The sequence below is a fragment of the Alnus glutinosa genome, chromosome 4, assembly GCF_958979055.1.
Source record: "Alnus glutinosa chromosome 4, dhAlnGlut1.1, whole genome shotgun sequence".
NCBI lineage: Eukaryota > Viridiplantae > Streptophyta > Magnoliopsida > Fagales > Betulaceae > Alnus > Alnus glutinosa.
The window spans coordinates 1,373,955-1,395,579 of NC_084889.1; the positions used below are offsets into that span (position 1 = coordinate 1,373,955).

Sequence of the window (21,625 nt, forward strand, 5' to 3'; positions counted from 1 at the left end):
CCCGGATCCATGAGGAATAAAACCCGAAAGTCGTTTGAATATGGTTTAAATGCAGTTTGGATTTCAAGGTGAAGTGATAGTGGAAAAGGCGTGGCCTTTGAGGTGGATAGCGTTAAATGCAACTCTGAAAGGCTGTCCATTTTGAGACTTGTAACATATATTTTTAAAAAATAAAAATAAAAAAGTATACTAAACAAAATTAATTTGTTTTTTTTAAAAGAAAAATAGAAAAATGGGGTGGCTTTTGTGGCGGGTGCCACCTCTAGGGTGGCTTTCGTCCACCTTAGGGGTCGGGGGTGGCCGCGCGCCACCCCCTGAGCCCTAGGGGTGGCCGCGCGGCTACCCCAGTAGCCTGGGGGTGGATTTCGGTGTGGCCCGAAAGTCATCCCTGGGGGTCGGGGGTGGCTGCCCAAAACACTGTATTTTATTTTATTTTTCTCAAAAATAAAAATAAAAGTTTAGTTTAGTTTTTTTTAGTTTTTAATTTTAATTTTTTTTAACAGTTTTTTTTATTATTTGTTTTGTTATTTTTTATAGTTTTTTATTTATTTATTATTGGTTTTAATTATTTTGTTTAGTTTTTTTTATTAGTTTTAATTATTTTTCAAAAATTTAACACTTATTTTCATAACACCAATTATTATACACAACTTTTCATACAATCCAATCATTTCTAATCACTTTCTATCATTAAAAAATACTTTTTTCCAATCTCAAAATTTAACACTCAAATACATATTCAAAAAGAATCTAAATTTTATTCAACATCCAAACACATTTTCATTATTTCGAAATTCACAAACAGATTCAGAATATTATTCATATTCGAAATATTCAATACCCAAACGCATCATTAACCATACCGAATATCAACTTGGAAAAGGGTAATATTTCGTAGTTATTAGTATTCGTAAAGCGAAGTATAGATCGTAGTGTTTTCCTCTAATCCTTATTCCACCAAAAATTCTAAGAAAAAGAAAACTTTTTAGTTCTGACTTTACTTTTAGTATTTTCTAATATTTAGATCAAGATAAGGTCAATTTTAATGTGAAAACCTTATTTGAACGGCTATCATCCAAAATAAAAGTTGAGAGTGGGCAGCTCAACTCTCTTTGCTTTGCTGATTAAAATTTAAAACCACTTTTTTACATTGCAGTGGCGACAAATAAATAAGTTACTTGTCTTCAACAACTTAACAAAAATTCTTCAGAGGTAACTCAGTACCCCAACCTCCAAAGTAAATGAGCTACTTATCTTAACTAACAAAGATTCTTCATAAATTTGACATTGGAACAAATGAAATTAGTGCAAACTATCTAACTATTGACTATTCTTACCCTAGTTATTGCACACATGGTGCAATAATTTTAATTTGGGTCGGCGACCACATAAAAGAGACCAAAAATAGGCTACTTGCATCATAGGAATAATCAAACCGCTCTTTTTAGCCACTGTGGTGGTTTGGACACCGGGGGAGAAGCCAGCCTCCCCAACTTGGGAGGCCAAATTGAACAAAAAAAAAAAAAAACTTGTGGGAACCAAAATTAGAAAAAAAAAAAATTAATAATTAATTAATTAATTAATTAATAAATTAAGAGTAACATTTTATTATTATTTTTTTCTATAATTTTTTTATTTATTTATTTTTTTGGGAAAACCTTGGAGCTTAGGAGGGGCTGGGGAGGGGGGGCCAGGCCCCCCTAAACTCCTTAGTGGGTTCGCCACTAGTCACCCCAACTCGACTATTAGGAATTAGGAAAGATTGAACCATCTCTTTTTGGCCATTGAGGTAGTTTGGCCGCCCTCAACCATTGGTAGTGGTTGAACCATGTCTTTTGGCCATTAAAGTAGTTTGATCATCTTAATAGCCATCCCTATAACTTGCACATAGTACAAGTCACCTTTTCTTTCTCTTATGTGCTGCCACGTTTTGGGCTATTCATTTAAAAATGAATTATCCAAATTAAAGCTATTCCATCCCATGCAACAGGATCTCAATCTCATTCCCCTGTGCGAGGCACCTTCATAGTCCTGCATGCACGAAAAGTTGGCTAAAAGAGATCTTACCAAGAGATATCTTTAACGAGTGACAATGACCTTCCATAACCTATGTGCTTTTAAGGATTTTTAAAACCACTTGTTTACTTCAAGTAGAGACAAATCTTTCTAACCAAGTATCTACCGTACACGAAGGTCATAGATGCATTTCTCGCGTGTGATATATTTTTCTGTCCTGTTTTATTTTTTTGCCAGTGATGAAGGTTGTATCTCTCTACCATAATTAACCCCACCCCACAACAAAGTAAGGCCTTGGAGAAGTAATTCATTAGAGAATATGAGAGCATCCAAATTAGCTTCGCCAAAATCAATGAATCATCTTTGCCAATTTCTATTTGCTAAAGATGTTTTTGAATTCAGAAACACAATAATATCTTCTTGCGTACAAGAAGGGACTAAAAAATAGGAGAAAATATGCAAATGAGTAACAAAAATGGGTCATAGTATGTTATGTTTCCACATACTAGATCACACAACTTCAGTAGCCACTCTGAATGTTAGTCACAAGGAAAGAAGACACGACAAATTATGCGCAAAAGAAATATCACCTCCAGCCAAAAGGTCGTCATATAAACTTGTGTCCAGTGGGGAAATTGTGGAAGGACGCTGTCTAGATAGACATCATAACCTGATCAATGGATTGAAGTGCTTGGTTGGAGAAAAATCGGACATCAACATCTGGGTCCTCACCCAGCTCAACTAAACAGGGACGGATGGTCATCTCCACCACCTGCAATGCAAGAATTCTCAGACCAAATGACCAAAAAGGTAAAAATAAATAAATAAAATAAAGCAAGACAACAAAACACAAATTACGATGAGATTCTAAAGAAACACGTGAAAAAAGAAACTAAAAATGCACAAGATACTTACCGAGTGATCAACAATAGGAATAAGGGAGTGAAGCACCTTTGCCACATTGAACTTGATGTTGGGTACCCTGGAAAGTGAAATTCAGGCCAGCACTCAAAGCCCAACCACATTACATATTTCCTATCTCTTTTTCTTTTCAATTTCTTTTAATAAATTTTTCCCATTAGGTAAACAAAGTTCTAAGAAAACCAAATACCTGTCCTTTGATGCATTGATGGCCACTGGCAACAGTTTTGAATTTGTGATTTCTGAGCCCATTACAGGGGCAAGGAGAGAGATTGCCCGCAGAATGGTCGTCCGATACAAATAGTGTGGGTTGTTAATCATCTCCAGAACCTGCCCAGATGGCATGCCAACTTCCATTGTTTCAAAAAGTAGTAGCTAAAGAAAGGAAGAACAACAAAATGCAAATCACCAAGACTCAAAACAGAAGGAAATATCAATGTATGGTGCAGTCTACACACCCTAAGTAGGCTTGTCAACAAACTGAAGCAGATAATTTTTTTTTTTATTTTTTTTTTTATTTTTAAAGAAAAAAGTAACCATCTGACATCTATAGAAAATCTGCAAGTTAATTGAATATTTCTCAAAAGATGGACGGTTGATAGTTGTATGAGCCGGGCAGGAAGATATTACTACAAAAACTGTTCAATAGCCTATAAGCTCATTGCCAGCAATTACGTGCAAAACCAAGACAAACCCAAGATATAGGTATGGATTTCAGTTTAATTCCCGCATATCAATCTTAAAGTTATATTCCATGTTGAATTGTAGAGCAATCTGCAATCTCTCAAGGGACAGCCAGTAGGAAATAATGAACCAAGTCATCAAATAAACCTGTGGAATTATGTGCTGCATTGCCCACTCTGGACCAAACTCTTCTGCAAGGCGCTTCACGTTGTTAGCAGCTGCATCACGGATCGAGTAAACCTGTAATAAACACCCAGAATAATGATGACCCGAAAATAAATGCAACAAACACCCAGGATAAGAAGTCAAAAGATTGGTAAAAACTATGTGAATACAATTTAAGATAACTTCTTGGCAAAAAATCAATCAAAAGGTGGGTAAAACGTTCTCAGGATAAACATTTAAAAATGGACTTCATTTTCCAAATGAAGCACAGAATATACAAGTTTTTGAATCTTACAAGACAAGATGAATCATCATAGGGTGGTAACAAACTTATTTCCTATTTGACTTCCTAAAAGTTGCAAATAATATATTTCCAGATGATTAAGAATCATATCTTTATGACTCACTCCAAATACTCTCATGCCTACTTCTAGTTTTGTCTAAATAGTCCTTCCAAACACAAAAATGATTTATTTATAATAAAACAGACATAATATACATACAAATAAGAGCTACCAAGGGACAAAAGGATATGAACATTAAAAAAAAAAAAAAAAGAAACATAAAGAATGTCATGAACTAAATGCAAAACAAGAATGCCATACACAATGTGTTCATTCCGGCAAGATGAAGAAACACAAACCTTATCCTTTAACCACTGCATGCAAAGAGCACCTAGCTTATCGTCAAAAAACCCAACACCCAATTGACTAGCCAATAAAGGGATATACTCTATTATTGCAAGCCGTACTCTCCAGTGTCTATCCTCCGCAAGCTCAACAATGGCTGGTAACAAGGATTGAAACAGCAGATCAATTCCAATTACCTGCAAGAATGGCTTGTTTCAACACGACTGAGGGAAAAAAATGCATGCATATTAAAGTCGCAAGTCCAATGTATTAAAAGCATGTAGAGCATCATAAGAATCATAATAATGGGAAAATGTTAAAAAGAGCAGAAAGAAATGGTCAGCACTGCGCTTAAGATCCCTAAGTTTTAACAGACCTGATTAACTTGATCAAGCTTGCTGATAATATTGAGTCGAACATCAGGAAATTCATCCTTCAGAAGAGAAAGGAAAATTGGAAGGAGCTGTTCAATTGTGGCATCCTGCATTACATAACAGAATGGGATTCAAAAATTCAACGCAAGTTAGAATCTCATGCAAAAGATCAGATTCCTCATATAAGCAGAAACCAGAGACGTTTAATGGCCAACGACCCACACTAATTCAGGAAAGAATAAATGAGATAGAAATAAAAAGTGTCTAATTTCCCACCCAAAACATGATGTGCAGGTCAAATTTACATACTACATATGAAACAATCCATTGAAAAAGTTTAAACCCAAGCAAAACATACAAGGAAACGTAGTTAGTATTTACTTCAAATGCATATCAGATAAAAGACGTCATTATCATCAGAGAAGACATGGGTAGTTTATTCCCACAATACTAATATACGTATGGCATTGATATCCACAGGCAAAATAATAAAGGAGGGCAACAAAGCTGAATATAAACATTGCAATTCAAGTAGAACAACAAGAAGAAAAGATGTGTAACTGCAGCTCACATGCAAAGGACAATGACAATGTTATTTGAGGACATCAGGGTTTTAAAATATAGTGGCTTACACCAACTACTCATCTGAATTTGGTTGAGCACGCGCCGATTTGAAATTCAATCAAATTACAATAAAATGCAGCACGAAAATTGACCAAATAATTCAAATGAGAATACAAACAGGAAGTAGAAAGTTTCACATAATTCAAGATTTGGACAAAGACACTTTGAGGGCAAGAAGTTCCACCCCCAAATCAAACCAACTTAGTAAAGGTAGAGTTTCTCTGTAGTAATATTCTAAGACAAGTGCAAAGCTAATAGTCAACAGATATAGATTTAAGTAGATTAATCACCAAATCTGAATGATAACGAAAGGTTAAGCAATAAGACCAACTAAGAAGCTCTTCTGTCTTGATGGTAATAATCACCCCCTCCACATTCCTTGGCAGGTTGGATTATTAACATGCAACAATATACAGATGCTACTTTGGTAAGAATTAAAGTTGAGAAACCATAAACACGCCAACCCTACAAGCCTTTCCTCCTTCCCACCATAAAGACAAAAGGTTTGAGAGGGGAAAAACATAACTTGATTTTGAATCAATTAATAGGGAGAGCTATTGAAATCCACATGGACCAATGGTGCAATTAAGAATAAGAAAAAATATTGAACCATTCTTGTAAAACTACCTAGACTGAATAAGGAACCTTAGCTGTAGCAGACCAACACCCAAAGAGTGATAGAAAAAGCTGGCAACTATCAAAGTACTACAAAATTGCTATAAACTATATTACATCTCATAAGATAACTTCCTAAACTTTTTCCAATATGTATGCAGTTTACAACACGTAAAGATCAGCCAGCCCAAAACAATCTTTTCAACAAGAGAGAGAATCAAAAGATTTATTTCTTCTTGTTGATTGGTTTATCAAATCAACTATGTTTGGCATTGAAAAACTAGAAAATATTGAGTAACATTTTTATTTTTTATTTTTTATGACAAGGAACCCCTCCAAGGCAGGGCCACTTCATGTACCCACCCGTTGGGTAAACCTCGGGCCCGTGCAAAGCACTCCCTCCACACGGATCGGGTAGTACTCCGGCTTCGCCAACGGGCTGGCCCCAAATATTGAGTAACCAATCCACCTTATATGCATGAAATGGGCAACAATGCTTCATTGGTGGACCAGGATAACTGCATCAGCATGGACCAGTACACAATATTCTTACCTTTCCCAAGACAGGAGCCATTCCCATTATAACTGAAGCCAAAGCAGAGCGGACATGCTGAGAAGAATCTGATGACAGCTCCTGTAATGGTCATTGTAGAGTACTGAGATAGCTGTAATAGAGGGTGTAAAAGTTTAAGTGTAGTTCCCTAAACAGAACTAAAAATTTTAATAAGCACGTGCACCTTCACACCTTCACACAAGGAAGAATATTCTCAATTGCAAGTTCAGGATTTAAAATCCGACAAAACTTAGTTACTTTGCCAGCAGCTGCTATTCGTACTTCAGCCTCATTATCTCGAAGCAACCGCACATAGGCAGGGACCAACTCCGTCCTTAGAAGATAATAACCACGAACAAAATATTACAAAAGAGATGCCACAAACAAACATTATTGCTACACACCACACTTGAAAGTTAATTGCCAAACAAACTGTCTTGTATAAATACATCTGATCAGAAATCATGCGCAATTTTGAGGTGATTGTTATAGATAATGAGTATGGTGCATAATGAATACATGAGAATGAAACTGAAATTATACACATATTTACAGGATGCAGCAGGACAATGTCAGTTACATGCCATAAGCAAGATACCATGGTGGCTGAATATTAACTGACTACCTAGTAGGCTCAGGCCCCACAGCTTCACAAAGTTCATATAATTGATTTGCAACCATGTAACGCACACGCCAAGACTTATCCTGTTCAGAAATAAAAAAAGCATGTAAGAGCTTAAAGAACTAGCAAAACTAGTATCAGCTTAAGATGCAAGCAAACACCAATTATACATTTGGTTGGATCCATCATAACACCAGAGATACTTGGTAGCATGCTCCAAGATATAAAATAATCATATAAATTGCTTAAAATAAGAATTTTATCCCATGGGGAAAACATTTTCATGATTCATAGAATCACTCGGTGATAAAATTTAAAGGAAAACATTGCTAATGAAATCTCCAGATTAAGCCTGGCCCTTTCGAAACTAACTCTGAAGACAACTCAAAACGGTCGCAATAGCCAAGACAGAAGCTTTTCTTTGGGGAACCCAAAGTGAATGAAATACATAATGAATGGATCCTTTTAAAATATGCAGAACCTCAGGGTATTTTTCTTTTCTAGGCTCAGTAACTTGTAAAACACCAAGCAGACACAATAGGTACCATCCATTTTTTTGTTTTCTAGCAGCCCTGACCTATGTTCTCATAGCTAAACCAGCTTAACTAGATCTCTCTAGTCTTGTTCTTGCAGAACCTCAATTCAACCAAAACACCATTTACTAGTGTACTTTTTTCTTCTCATTGCATGTGACCAAACTTAATAGAGCTCAAATTCAACCAATATCTTAGTCTCATCTACCATGTAATAAACTTCAAGCTCACCACAAGCGATGAACATAATTCAGTTCCCAACTTTCCTTTCTGTTCTCCTAGCAATTATTCCTTCATTGTTCTCATCACCTAGTAACTGAAATTTAGCTGAAATATCTTCACTTCACATTTATACCATCTTAAATTTATCAATTCTTTCCACCTTCTTACATCATTTCCAAGCTTCTAATAAGGTTTTATTGAATTACATGCTTTAAATAGAAAAAAAAAAAATGCACACGAGCACAAACATATATACATACATATGCAAATATATACATATATCTTCAGCATCAATTACTCTACAATACTCATTATCAAGCATCAATAATCAATATATGATTAGCTTCAACTAGATATTGTACATAACATTTCAAAAAGGTACATCACCAGAGAAATTTGATAGAACAAAATCATGATTATATATGACAAGAAGTAAAGTATTAGCACAAAAATCCTCAAATGGATGCCTTACAAACCCATGCTATACATGAAATCTGCTAAAACATGAAACACCAATCATAGAAATGGAAAAATTATATATATCATGTCCACAGCTATACCTGAGAGAAACTAACAATAACAGGTAGAATATGTGCAACACAGTCCTGGGGTTCCAACAACTTGCCAAGAGCGGCACAGCCTTCAACAGCCAACAATCGAACAGAATCTTGATCTGAGTGGAATTAATTTTAAAAATGTCATATGAACTTAAAAAATGAATTTTTTTTTTTTTTTATAAGTAATAAACCAATCTTATTAAAAACTTTAAAAAGGGAAATTAACTCAATATTATATTGGAAAAACTAACTATGCAGTAGTCATTTCCCTATAAGCTTTTCAGATTTAAGAAGAGGAACACTCATTCCTCATGACCCCTCACATGTCTTTGTATGTCCTGATGTTTAATAGCCTGATTCCTCATATCTAAATTTGATCCCTTACATGTCTTTGCACATTCTTATGTTATAGAATTTAAACTTGATGTAACTTAATAAGTCTGAATATCAAAGCCAATTTCAATTTTATAAGAGGGTTCTTCATGAGTTAGATCAAAATGGCAACCTTAGCCTTCTTGCCACATTATATGCACATAATACATACAACTCTGAATTTAAAATCAAGTTGTGATACATATGAGTCATGTGCTTATCATGTGTGTTAACATTGACAGACAATGGATCCTTATGGCAATAGCTTACCCCATGGATTTTCAAGATAATTTTGGTACCCTATGGATCTGTTTGATACAAGTACAAACCCCAATGATCAAATTAGTAATTTTCCCATTTAATAAACATCCAACCATGAGTTTTCAATTGACATATTAGAGTCAATGATGACAAACACATAAAGAAAATCACTCAACTGCAAAGGTAATGATGAGCCATCAAAGGGAAAGCATTCACAAAAAATAGATGTTGTGCCCTATTTCAAGGTGCCCTTGAAGCTGACATGTCAGTCCTCTCTTATTACCTTATCTAAACCCGTGTAAGGAGGTTCACTCGAGTATAGTATAGTGTGGCTTATCAAACACTAAAAAGATATTTGACTTACCATCCTGTGTAAGATCCTCAAACATTGACATGATGTCAGTTTTTAGATAAGCAGATTCAACAGTTGCAGCATATTTCCCCAGATTCATTGCAGCAGACCTCCTAACCATAGGCATGTCATCTTGACACAACTGACTGTATATTGACCGCAACTCTATCTTCAAAATCTCTGGGGCACTAGCGTAGGCAATATGAAACAATCCACATGCAGAGACTCGTGCTGTAAACCATTCACCAGCTGCCAATCTCTGTAATACAAAATAATTAAAACTTGGAGTTAAAAGAGAACAGGGTAAAATAATTAAAACATTGAATACAGAGACAAACAAACCAGTGATAGAAATAGTAATGCTATACAGAAGTTGCCATTAGAATATTTAGAAATAAACTCCCCCAAAGAGCCTCATGCAAATTTCAAAATATCATTTCTTTTTCCTTTGTGAGGATTGTGAGGGTGTAGGAATTAAGAACTTCTCAACTTCTTATAGGTCTTGCAAGGTGAGGGTGTGTGTGTTGGGGAGGGGGAGGATCCCATAACTGTGACTAGCGGACAATATGTTGCTAACAGCAAAACCATGTAATAAGTTAAGGAATCAAGGAAATTGTGAGTACCCGTATTAGAAAGAACAATCTGTCAATATGGCAGAGTTATTAAAGATATGTAAGAAAATTTCTTCTCTCTATTTGTTTTTTGGTATTTCTACCAACAAAGTTTCACTTGCAGTAGACCTAAACAATAAAAAGCAGTTCTGCACAACAACCAAATCTTGCAGAAAATACAGTTAACAAGCTTTAGAAAATGAAAAAGATAAAAGATGACAGTCAAAGTTCAAACATAGGAAAAACAGTCAACTAACCTTGACCAGAGGAATAAACCAGTCAACCAAATCACTCTCTCTCATCTGAGAGCCAATTCTACACAGCGACTCCACAGCTTTTTCCCTCACACAGGTTTCCTCAACAGTGCAAAGGGTCTCCAAAGGTGGGAGCAAAACATGGGCATGCTCCACCCCCCCAACGTATGGAATAAACACCCCCAACTCTTCCGCCATCACAAGAAGCACCTCATCATCATCATCATTGTTTTCACTCAGAAATGGGATCAGCTCCTTTCGTGTTCGCTCCTCCCCAAGAGCACGTGCAATTGTGGATAGCCTCCTAATTGAGTTCAGCCGCAGCTGGATGTCATCGTTTTTCAACTCATCTATGAGCACGGCAATTGGATATAGTGGTTCTTCAGCCGTATGCATCTTATTTCAAAGATATCTAACAACTTCAAACAATTAGATTGCAAATAGTGAGCACCATTACAACTACCAAAAGTATATTGTGGCTTGAAAATTGTGGCCAAATTCAAAGCCAAAAATAAACTCAATATTCGGAAAGAAGTATGTATTAAATAACTATTACGTAACTATAACTCCAAGCCTAAATTTTAAGTGAAAAGATGCTTGAACTGATGAACTGTTGCCATTCCGAAACTAATTTCCCAGTAATTGAGCAAACGCGTAGATAAAAGCAATATCCCAATTTTTTTATTGGGAATTCACGGGAAATGAGAGCGATGACATGGAATTTTACAGCGGCTAACTTAAAACACCGTTTGTCCGTTTGTTAGAAACTTTCGAGTATTTTCTTCTTCATTTCTTGGCAACTTTCTAGGAACGATTAAGATCCACACACCAAGATCTAAAACAAACCGTAGAATTCAACTCCAAAACATGAAGGAAAATTTGAGAAATAAAAGGAGCAGAGGAAAACTCGGATTCCAAAGCCTGAAAATCCCTAAAAGCTCCTTTTGGCTGCCGAAGAAACGAGTGAAAATAAATTCGTTTTTGGGACAGGAGGGAACTCAGAGTCTCAGACTACGCCTGGCGCAACTCCTCAGCTCAGTCAAGTGAGAGTTTCTTCGTTCTAAAGCATTTCATAATATGAAACTTAAAATGTGGTTTTATTTTATTTTATTTTCCCCGGCTTTCTCGAAAACTAAACAGAAAGCAAGAATTCGAAATTAGCCAAGAGAAAATTAAGCATTACATTGTTTGGAGAAAATCGATTCAAATTGAGAAGTGGGAGTGATCTTACCGGATCTCAACGCGTTCCCGCCGGCTGCCTCTGATTCGCACAGAGAGACTTGAGAGAGATTCGTTTTTGTGTTGACTGTTGCGTGAATGCGATGTTTGGAGGCCTAGAACACTTTTTAGAATTGAAAGTGGAAACCCATGGGCTTTTCTTTTTTTTTTGGTGGGGGGGGGGGGGGAATGCACTTTTGATTGGTCCAGTGTAATAATGGGATTGTTTGTTACAAGTAGGTCTGAGCTTTTTCAAGTTACAAAACACTGGAAATAAAAAGATAAATACGCCACTGCTAATAAAGTACTAATAATCGTCTTAAATTATTATTTAATTATTAATGTCTTCTTAAATTATTAATTATATCAATGTTTCCTTTCAAATTATCAAAAAAAATATTAATGTATCTTCCAAGACCAAGAAAAAGACAAAAATAACCTTAAATATTTTATTAAAACAAAAATGTCTTTATAAATTCAAAAAACTAAAATAAAAAAAAAATTCTTTAAAAAAAAAACAAATTAAAAAATAAAGAAAAAAGAAAAAAGAAATATAAAAATATAAAGAACGATTTTTTTTAAAAAAAAAAACGAAAAAGAAAACTGAAAATTATATTAAAAAAAAGTTTTTTATTAAATTTAAAAAAAAAAAAGATTTTTTAAAAAAAAAAACGAAAAAATAACTGAAAATTCTAAAAACAATTTTAAGTTTTATTTTATTTTAATAATTTTATGAATGTTATTTTTGTTATTAAGAGGACATTGACATTTTTTTAGTAGTTTAGAGGAGAATATTGACACAATTGATAGTTCGAGGAAACATTGACAATGAGATGGTAAATTGAGAGAGTTGTGAGTAATTTTTCCTTTAAAAATATATATATATATATATATATATATATATTTGGCCTTTACATGTATCAAAATATATCCGAACCATTCATTCTTCTGTCTTCTACTGGGAAACTCTAGATTTCCTTTCAAAATGGCCATGATACACCGGATGGTTCGGTTCGGAAATGTTTTGATGTGATCCTGGCCCCTAAACCTTCCACTCTGGCTTCAAACAACAATTACAACCAAATCCACCAATACAAATTACACCATAAGAACCGCCATGACTTAATCCCTTCTGAGCCATCACCTGTTAAGATTATAATTTATAACCCCAAAAAAAAAACTATATTAATAAAAGATAAAGCACAACATCCGCGTAAATCTCTAATCCTCTTTTAAGTTTCATTTCATTTGCACTAACAAGATCTTGGCAGCAGAGAAAAGCCCCATAACTGGAGATTCCGGCTTGGCTTCCATCAGAATAACATAAAACGAATCCTTCCAAGAGCTGCGTCGTCAGACGTCAGTTCAGAACCTCTTCAGTGGCTAGAATTACCATTTTACTAGTGTCCTATTTGAAAACGCTTTTTTGGAAGGTTTTTTGTTTTTTTAGCAAAAATAAAATAAAAACACTAAGAAACAATCAAAATTACTTTCTTCTTTACTAACATCAAAACATTTTTCCAACCAAAAAGCATCATTTAAAAAGTTATATCAAAAAGCACCTTACAGTCAACCAAGCAGTAGCCAACGATGAATTCCCAACAATTGTATGAAAAGCATGAAGATGAAGCAACTAAACAAGGAAGTCAATGGAAGCACCAAAACAGTATTAAATTCAAAGCCAGTAATAATAAACCCAATATTCGGAAAGAAGGCATGTATTAAATAACTATTACATAACCATGACTCCAAACCTAAATTAAAGTGAAAAAAGATACTTGAACTGAAGAATTGTTGCCATTCCGAAACTAATTTCCCAGTAATATAGCAAAACACATAGATAAAAGCAATGTCTCAATTTGTTCATTGAGAATTCACGGGAAATGAGAGCGAAAAATAATGGAATTTTACAGCGGCCAACTTAAAACCCCATTTGTTAGAAACTTTCGAGTATTTTCTTCTTCATTTCTGTGATGGAGCGGTGGGGGTTTGTCCGGATTCAGCTTGATATATCCAGCTTATCAACACTTCAGCTTCAGCTTTAAATCTCTCTCTATACTCATCACTGACATCTTCTAGCTGTTTAATTGATAAGATGTCCTTGGCAGTTTCAGGGTTCAATCTTTTCAGCATGCACGCTAATAAGAATACCAGCTTTGGACAAGTTCTGGTCCGTAGGCTGGACATAAAGTTGGGATCAAATATCCTAGCATACTTCCACATGCGTCTTTGATAAGTCGGATCAGAACTACAGAACATTGTGAGCAATGTTATCAAGTCCGTGATCTGCCTATCAAACCTACGTGCGTATATTGCTTTCAACAAGGTTGATATCCTGCAGTTTAGTGCTACACACAGCCTGTAGAAAATTGATATTATATGCATTCCAGTGTGAAAGAGATATCTATCATATAAGAACATTTTCAGGTCATCAGCTGAAGCTTCTTCTGTGTTGGATAGATACAATATTCTGTATAAGGTCACCTTAAATATCTCGTTCTCTGTTAGATTCCATGCAGAGTGCAAACTATTTAGGACTGTAGCTCGCGGTTGAATGTTCCCTACTGGACATGGTTTTACATAAAACTTTCTATAGCCCCCTCTAATTTGTGACCAGGCTTGAAGATAGTTGTCATGAGATCTTGCAAACAACCTAAGTGTTGATGCCGCCAAAAATGAGTATGCCTTTGCATTTTCAGACTCATCTAATCCTTCAGATGCTATCTGTGTATCACTTGTATATGTGCTTGTATCCAAGTCGGTGTAGTTTCTATCCGCCTGCGAACCCATTCCTCTAGGGATTTCACTAGGAAACACTCTGGGCTGATTTCCTGCACCTGGTCCTCTTAGCTGAAATGCTAACAACATCAAAGCACCCATATCAGATTCAGATAGTTCACTCCCTAGTTTTGGCAATACAACTCTTCCCAACCGACACACATGTTCATTGCTTATCTCAAACAGGCGAATTCCAGCTCTGCCAAACCACTCATCATCTTTGAAGTCAGTTTTTACTTCTGTCCTAGGTAGATCAGGAATATTGCCAAAACGTGCTGGTAGAGTGGGCATTGTAGGCCTAAGATTCCTTATTCTATCTCCGATTGCCTCCATCGTTGATCTCTCCTCTTCCTGGCCGGTATTATCTCCAGTTCGCTTAACTATGGTCGATTCAGAAGGCATTTAACCTTCATAAGTTTGTGATGTTTCTCCTCCCTGCCTCGCTCTTTCTCCTCCCATGGCTCTTAGAACAGCAAGAAATTGCTCATCGGTTTGTGTAGGATCCATAATGAAGAAATTTTTGAACCTTCCAAAAATTACAAGAATTCCGAAAAGTGCAGTAGGATTTGACGAGTCTAAATTACGGATATTTTTTTTTACTTAAGAGGCTTGTGCATCTGAGGGTTTGCTCTCTTCTTCTTCATTTCCTGGCAACCAACCAGAGCAAAATCGAGGAACGATTAATATCCACACTCCAATATCTAAAACAAACTGTAGAATTCAAATCCAAAACATGAAGGAACTATTGAGAAATAAAAGGAGCAGAGGAAAACTGGGATTCCAAAGCCTGGAAACCCTAAAATCTCCTCTTGTATGCCGAAGAAACGAGTGAAAATGAATTCGTTTGGGACCCGAGGGAACTCCGAGTCTCAGACTGATAGGATCCAATGGATTATATAAAGAGAAATTAAAGAAATAAGAGAAAAGGAGAAAGAAGAGATCACTTCGAGGGGATCGGGCCTCCAAGCTGAATTGGGTTTAATGAGAACATCGTAATTTGTAGAAAACAATTAATGAAAGACATTGTATCTTGCAGAAATTAAACAATCAAAAGCATAGGGACTCAACAAAGGGGAAGGTTCGAGAAGTGAGAATCCTATCACAGACTATGCCTAGCGGCTAGCGCAACTCCTCAGCTCAGTCAAGTGAGAGTTTCTTCGTTCTAAAGCATTACATAATATGAAACTTAAAATATGGTTTTATATTCTTTTCCCCAGGTTTCTAGGAAACCAAACAAAGAGAAAGAATTCAAAATTAGCCAAAAGAAAACTAAGCATTACACTGTTTGGAGCAAATCAATGAAATTGAGAAGTGGGAGTTCTCCTACCGGATCTCAACGCGTTCCCGCTGGCTGCCTCCGATTCACACACAGAGAGACATGAGAGCCGAGAGAGAAAAGTTTTTGTGTTGAGTGAATGAGATGATTGGACGCCCAGAAGAGACTAGGTTAGAATTGAAAGTGGAAGCATATGGGCTGGGTTTGGGCCAGAAAGATTTCCTCTTTCTAATTCTTTTTTCGCTCGGTTTTTAAGATTGGGAAAAATATAAATTAAAAATTTTAAAAAAACAAAAAAAAAACAAAAACAAAAACAAAAAAAAAACCATGAACTAAAGTTCTTTTTAAAATAGTCTCATGAAATGACAAGTGTATTAAAGTGATATATTAAATTATTTAGGTGTGTAAAAAAAGCTACTTTTTTTTTATTATATTCCTATAATTCCCTTATTGTCTTAAAAACTAAATTAAAGAATTAATAAAAAAAAAATAAACTAAACTATTTTTTGGGATAAATGCAAAATTAGTCCATGACCCCATGTAGTTGACTTAAATTACAAATCTCTTCTTACGATATAAAAAATAATTTAGAGGTTCTCAGGGTATGCCAAAATAACAATTTAGTCTCTGTAGTCTAAGCGGTTGACCAAGATCTGGGTGGACGCCTACCCTTCTTGTCTCGTGGGAATTGTAAATGCTGAACTTCAGGTGTCTGATAATTAATACAATTACAAGTTCCTTTCAAAAAAAAAAAAAAATATCGTCAAAACACTTGACAGATTCAATTAGTGTTCACACCAACACCAAGAAAATGATGATATGTATCACTATTAATAAAAAAAATAGAAATATATTAAAAATAGTAATAAATGCAAAATTAATCATTGTGGTTGGTTTAAATTACAAATCACTTCATGTCATATCAAAGTGAATTTATAGGTTCCTCGTGTAAGCCAAAAAAAAACAATTTAGTCTCTAGTCAAATTCCATTAAAATCTTAGATGGATTCCGTTAGGTACCACGTCAACCCAATAAAACGACGACACACGGAAGCGATTTGTAATTTAGGCCAACCATAGGGATTGATTTTACATTTATCATTTTCTTTCCTTTTTTTGTTTAAAAAAATAGTTTAGTTTTTTTTTTGTTTTTTTATTTTATTTTTTAAGAGAATAAGGGTATTATATGAATATAATAAATAAATAAATAAATTACATTTTTTTGTACACCTTGGTAGCTTAGTGTATCATTTTAGCACACTTCTCACTTTACGAGGCTATTTCAAAATCGACACTTAGTTTTGGGGCCTTTTTTTTTTTTTTTTTTTTTTCCTTTAAGATTTTATTCCCTTTTTCTTTTTTTGGGGGAAATTTTTTGGAATGTGGGGTTACCCTTGCCATTTAATTTTATCGTTAATTTAAACGGTTAGTATGTAAAATATCTATTCTATTCCCATAAAATTTCTAAAAATGTAATTATGCCCTTAGTTTAGAATAATAATTAAAAAAAGAAAAAAGAAAAACAACCCATTGCGTGGTCTTGACTCTTGAGTCACCCCCATACCCATGGCATGGCAATGGGTGTTTTTCACCTTATTTATTTATTTATTTATTTTATATAAAATGAGGTATTTTGGTCATTATCTTATTCCGTTACGTTTTAACGAAAAATTAAAAGTAACCAATGCTCCGTTTGCCTCAACGTAAAATGGTTTTGGGGAAGTTATTTTTCAGGCAAAATGTTTTTCACCGAAAATATTTTTCGGTGTTTGGCACTTACGGAAAATCACAAATATTTTTTATATTTTCACCCAATCATATTAACTTATAAAAATTAATTTTTATTCACAACATAGAAATATATAATATAAAATAATATAATGTAAAATAATATAAAAATCACCGGTGGCGAGATTCCGTCACTGACCGGCAGAATTCCGGCCACTTTCACTTGATTCAGGCTACTGTTACCGAATTCCGGGATAAAGGTCGGAATCCAGACAGTTTCATCGAAATCTTGATTGGTCGGATTCCAGCGAAGGTGGTCGGAATTTGACAATTTGTGCAGGAATCCGACACAACGGCCTAATCCCGGCCAGTAGGCCGAAAGCCAACCGTTATGGCCGGAATCCAACCATTCTAGTCGCCAGAATTTGGGTTGATCGGATTCCGACAAAGGTGGCTGGAATCCGGCGATAGTGACCAGATGTTGTCGGATCCTTGTACCTGCCAGATTCTGGTGATAGTCGATTGCGTCGTTTAAAATATGGTCAAATGCGTATGTCGTTTGGGGAAAATGATTTACGCTTTTAAAAAGCGTAAATTATTTTCCGAAATTTACTAAGCATTTTTTGTCAAACGAAAATCATTTTTCAGTTGACTATTATTTTCACCCCCGTCAAACATCAAAAAATGCCGAAATCATTTTCTAGAAAACTATTTTACGCCGAAACAAACGGAACATAAAAATGGACTGAAAGATTAGAACCTCACATTGTAATTTTTTAAATTTTAAGAGAGACATTGAAAAATGCTTAATAGTTGTGAAAATTGCTTAGTAGTTGAGGGGTAACTGATAAGTAAAGCCCCCCCGCTTCTCTTTCCAATTTATATAATGAAAAACGGTGGGTTTTGATCATCATCCTTTACTCCAATTAGCCCCCCAAAAAAGTTGATCATTCTATACAAAAGGCATGTAATAGGACCATTGATTTGTTGTGAATGAAGGATTAGACTAAGAAAATTAAATTATGGTAAATATATATTAGAAAAAAGCGCACATATTCCTTCAAATTACTATCTTATTGTCAATGTCTTCTCTCCCCTCTCTCAAACTAACAATTGTGTCAATGTCCATAAACTATCAAAAAATGCCACTATTTCGCTCAAGGCCAGCAAAAATGCAAAATGACCCTAATTTTTTTTTTTTCATAAGACAAAAATAACCTTATAAATTAGAAAAATAATTTAAAAACTACTCTCTTTTTTTGTTTGAAAAAAAAAACTTAAAACCAAAAACTAAATAAATAAATAAAAAGTGGTTCGAAAATCACCCTCAAAACTTATATGGGGCCAAGCCACTCCCAAAACCGCTTAGGGTGAATCCACCTCCAAAACTCCAAAAAACGAGCCACCCCTAGATACCTGGGGGTGGTTAAGCCACCCATGAGTATTTATTATTATTATTATTATTGTTGTTGTTGTTTTCAATTGATTGCTTTTTTTTACCTTTCAAATTTATTAGAATTTTTTTAAATTTTTTTTAAGGTTATTTTTGTCATTAGGGGGAAATGGACACAATTGGTAGTTTGAGGTGGACAATGGACATTGACAATGAAGTGGTATTTTGATGGAGGATATGTGTATTTTTTCCTATATATTATTATAAGATGAAGATCATCTATTGTTAAGTTGCTTGAATTTATAGGTTGTAGGACTCACAAGCCCTGAGTAGCCTAGGATGCGAGATCTAATTGTTCAAATTAGGTGGGCTCAATAACTCTTCTCTTTTAGGTTGCCCAAATTTATGTGAAATTGGAGCAGCCTAATAACATGAAATCCCACTTCATTATTGCATGGACGTTATTTATCATGTAACAACTTATACAATATTAAATTTATGGACCATAAAATAATTATTTTCTATTTTAGTTGAAATGGATAGAATCATGATCCTTTCATCGCAAATCATCCAAAAAAAAAACATTTTTTTTTTTTAATCTTTAGTTTCATGGGTCTATTTATATCTAATAGCTTCAGTAATATTTACGGTTAAAAAGAAAAAAAAGTTTCAAGGGATACAATTGATAGAGGCATAGAGCCTAAATCCGTTGCCTACTTCCCTCGTGTATTTGGATCTTCACTTGTTCAACTGAGCCGGAAAAGAGCCGGTTAATTAAAGTAGAAGGGTAAATTTATCCAAAAAAATATGAAAATACAAATTTGTCCTTCCTTTTGTACTAACCGGATCTTCTCCAGGATCCCTGTCCATGCCCCAGGGCATTCTCCTCTCCAAGGTGCTCCAATGGGCTATCTTTCATTTGCAATAAGAAACAAAGTTCATAAGTCTGTTGTTAGAACTGTTTTCCGTCCGGTGACGTGTAGATCTTTGATTCGTCTTGTTTTTATTTTTTTGATAAGTAATAGGAATTTCATTAAAAAAGCGTAAGGCGCCCCTTAGTACACAAGGAGCATACAAATGAAGAACCCAGCTAGCCCATACAGCAGAACCCAACAAGACCCTCATAAACCCCAAAACCCAACAACACCCAAAACCCAAACCAGTAAAAGCCCCCATTAAACACCCAAATAACAACAAAACCCTATTGAAACCCAAAACCCAGCTACAGAAAAAAGCCCCCAAAAAACACCCAACCTACCAAAAAAAAAAAAAAAAACCCCGAAAAACCCTTCCCAACACCCTTGAGAGACACCCAAACCCGAGCCAACTGCAGCTGAAAAACAGGCCCAAAAAACAACATAGAACCCAGGGAAAAAAAAAAAAAAAAAACCCGCAGACACGGTGGAGCATGGAGCAACGCACGCCGGCGCCGATGAGAAATCCGCCGGGAAACCCACAGAAGTCGCGGAAAGCGTCATTGAAGCCGCCTTGTTTTTCTTAATCTGCAAGGAAGAACAAACAATGCGTCAGAGGGGGGTCTCCCAACGTCCCCTCTCCAATGCCTAAGTCAATGGGCCATTTTGGAGAATATTGAGAGTCGAGAGTTTTGTATATTTTCTGTATATAATCAGAGTGTATTTTGTACCTGGGGTAGCAGCATATTTATAAGCACATAATTTTCAACCGCATTGTTCCACCTTCACGTCATGGCTGAGTGGAACCCTTAGTAGGATGAGATAGAGGTTGAGTGGGAGAGTGAGACACTTACTCCTCATAGGATAATGTATTTATTTCATGTGTTCCAAATATAGCCTTCAAGGTGTTATAAGACTCTGTTAAGCCTTAGTGACTGAGTGGGTCAAGTTGGGCCAGCAATATTAACTGGGCCCTGGTTCGGGTATAGGCCCATTTGCCTAAGGGATGATAATTTTCCTAACACCTGTCAGGATGATCTGATCGGAATATCTCTAATGCCGAAGTAAAAAATATCGTAAATAAAAGGGGGCTTTGTAAACTATAGAGCCCTTAGTGTTCATGTTAAACAATATTCATCCTGGTTATGAGAGTTTACCTTTTTATACTTTTTCTTACTTGTCCGAGCGGACCAATATGCCATGCATCTCTTTGTTGCGTGTTATCTTGTTATCAGGTTGCTTGAGGTTATCCCAACTCGGCTCAAGGGATGTCCTTGCTCTTTTACCTTCATACAAAAGGTCAACTAGCATTAAATGATGGAAATTAATGCCTCACGAGTCCTGGCGCATGAGACGGTGCCCTTATAGGTAAAGGGACTGATGAGGTGCTAAGCAGTGGGTCATTTTGCTGGGTGTAGCCCTGGAAATAAGTCAGGAAGCCTTACTGGGCCTGGGCAAGTGATCCCTATAAGGCGGATTACTTATCTTGGCCCAATGTCACCTAATAAGGAAGTTAAGGAACTAATGTGAAAGTTAATACCTGCGAGCACCTTCTATAATCCAGTGATCCGCCCACTTAATGTGGAATGAACCTTTTTTTTTTTTTTTTGGCCTAAGAATAATGTGTGACTTACTCTCCTAGGGTATGACATGAACATTAAATTATACAGCAGAGACAATTTGCAATATATATGAGATGAATGAATTTCATACAATTGAAATTTAGATCGATTTTTTATTTTAATTTATTGAAATTTGATGGACACAGAATCAAAACAAGAACGAGTTTAGTCTAATCGTGTATATAGCAAATAGAAGTAAAAGGATTTATGCAGAGTCAATTAAAATGAAATGAGCCACCAGGCTCACCACAGTCGTCAGATGCACCTTTTTTTTTTTTTTTCCTCGACTTTTTTATATTTTCAAGACAAATACATTAACAAATAACTCAAAA

The 21,625-nt window shown here is 35.4% G+C and overlaps 2 protein-coding genes across 3 annotated transcripts; both read right to left on the reverse strand.

Annotated features, from left to right (window-relative positions):
• Positions 1-2,338: 2,338 nt before the first annotated feature.
• Positions 2,339-11,754, reverse strand: LOC133865937 (serine/threonine-protein phosphatase 2A 65 kDa regulatory subunit A beta isoform-like). 2 transcript variants are annotated; one of them, XM_062302463.1, is made up of 13 exons: positions 11,597-11,754; positions 10,369-10,777; positions 9,513-9,759; positions 8,519-8,631; positions 7,207-7,286; positions 6,774-6,915; positions 6,582-6,662; positions 4,792-4,896; positions 4,430-4,612; positions 3,769-3,861; positions 3,128-3,267; positions 2,932-2,998; positions 2,339-2,788 (listed from the first exon to the last, which is right to left on the reverse strand). In XM_062302463.1, exons 2-13 carry the CDS (start codon positions 10,759-10,761, stop codon positions 2,669-2,671), a joined length of 1,764 nt encoding a protein of 587 aa, XP_062158447.1. In that variant the 5' UTR covers positions 10,762-10,777; positions 11,597-11,754; the 3' UTR covers positions 2,339-2,668. The 2 variants fall into 2 exon arrangements, with proteins under 2 accessions (XP_062158447.1, XP_062158446.1); XM_062302462.1 differs by having other exon boundaries at positions 10,369-10,784.
• A 1,479-nt stretch (positions 11,755-13,233) lies between these two features.
• Positions 13,234-15,847, reverse strand: LOC133866943 (uncharacterized). Its single transcript, XM_062303607.1, has 2 exons — positions 15,689-15,847; positions 13,234-15,008 (listed from the first exon to the last, which is right to left on the reverse strand). Exon 2 carries the CDS (start codon positions 14,761-14,763, stop codon positions 13,546-13,548), a length of 1,218 nt encoding a protein of 405 aa, XP_062159591.1. The 5' UTR covers positions 14,764-15,008; positions 15,689-15,847; the 3' UTR covers positions 13,234-13,545.
• Between the last annotated feature and the right edge of the window lie 5,778 nt (positions 15,848-21,625).

Bases quoted from the DNA above. Each gene is read 5' to 3' on its own strand.
- LOC133865937 (XM_062302463.1), bottom strand. From the start codon at position 10,761: ATGCATACGGCTGAAGAACCACTATATCCAATTGCCGTGCTCATAGAT. The intron at 6,663-6,773 runs GTGTGAAGGTGC...TGACCATTACAG, and splicing joins ATATTCTTCCTTGTGTGAAG to GAGCTGTCATCAGATTCTTC. The intron at 3,862-4,429 runs GTTTGTGTTTCT...TGTTTATTACAG, and splicing joins TGCAGTGGTTAAAGGATAAG to GTTTACTCGATCCGTGATGC.
- LOC133866943 (XM_062303607.1), bottom strand. From the start codon at position 14,763: ATGCCTTCTGAATCGACCATAGTTAAGCGAACTGGAGATAATACCGGC.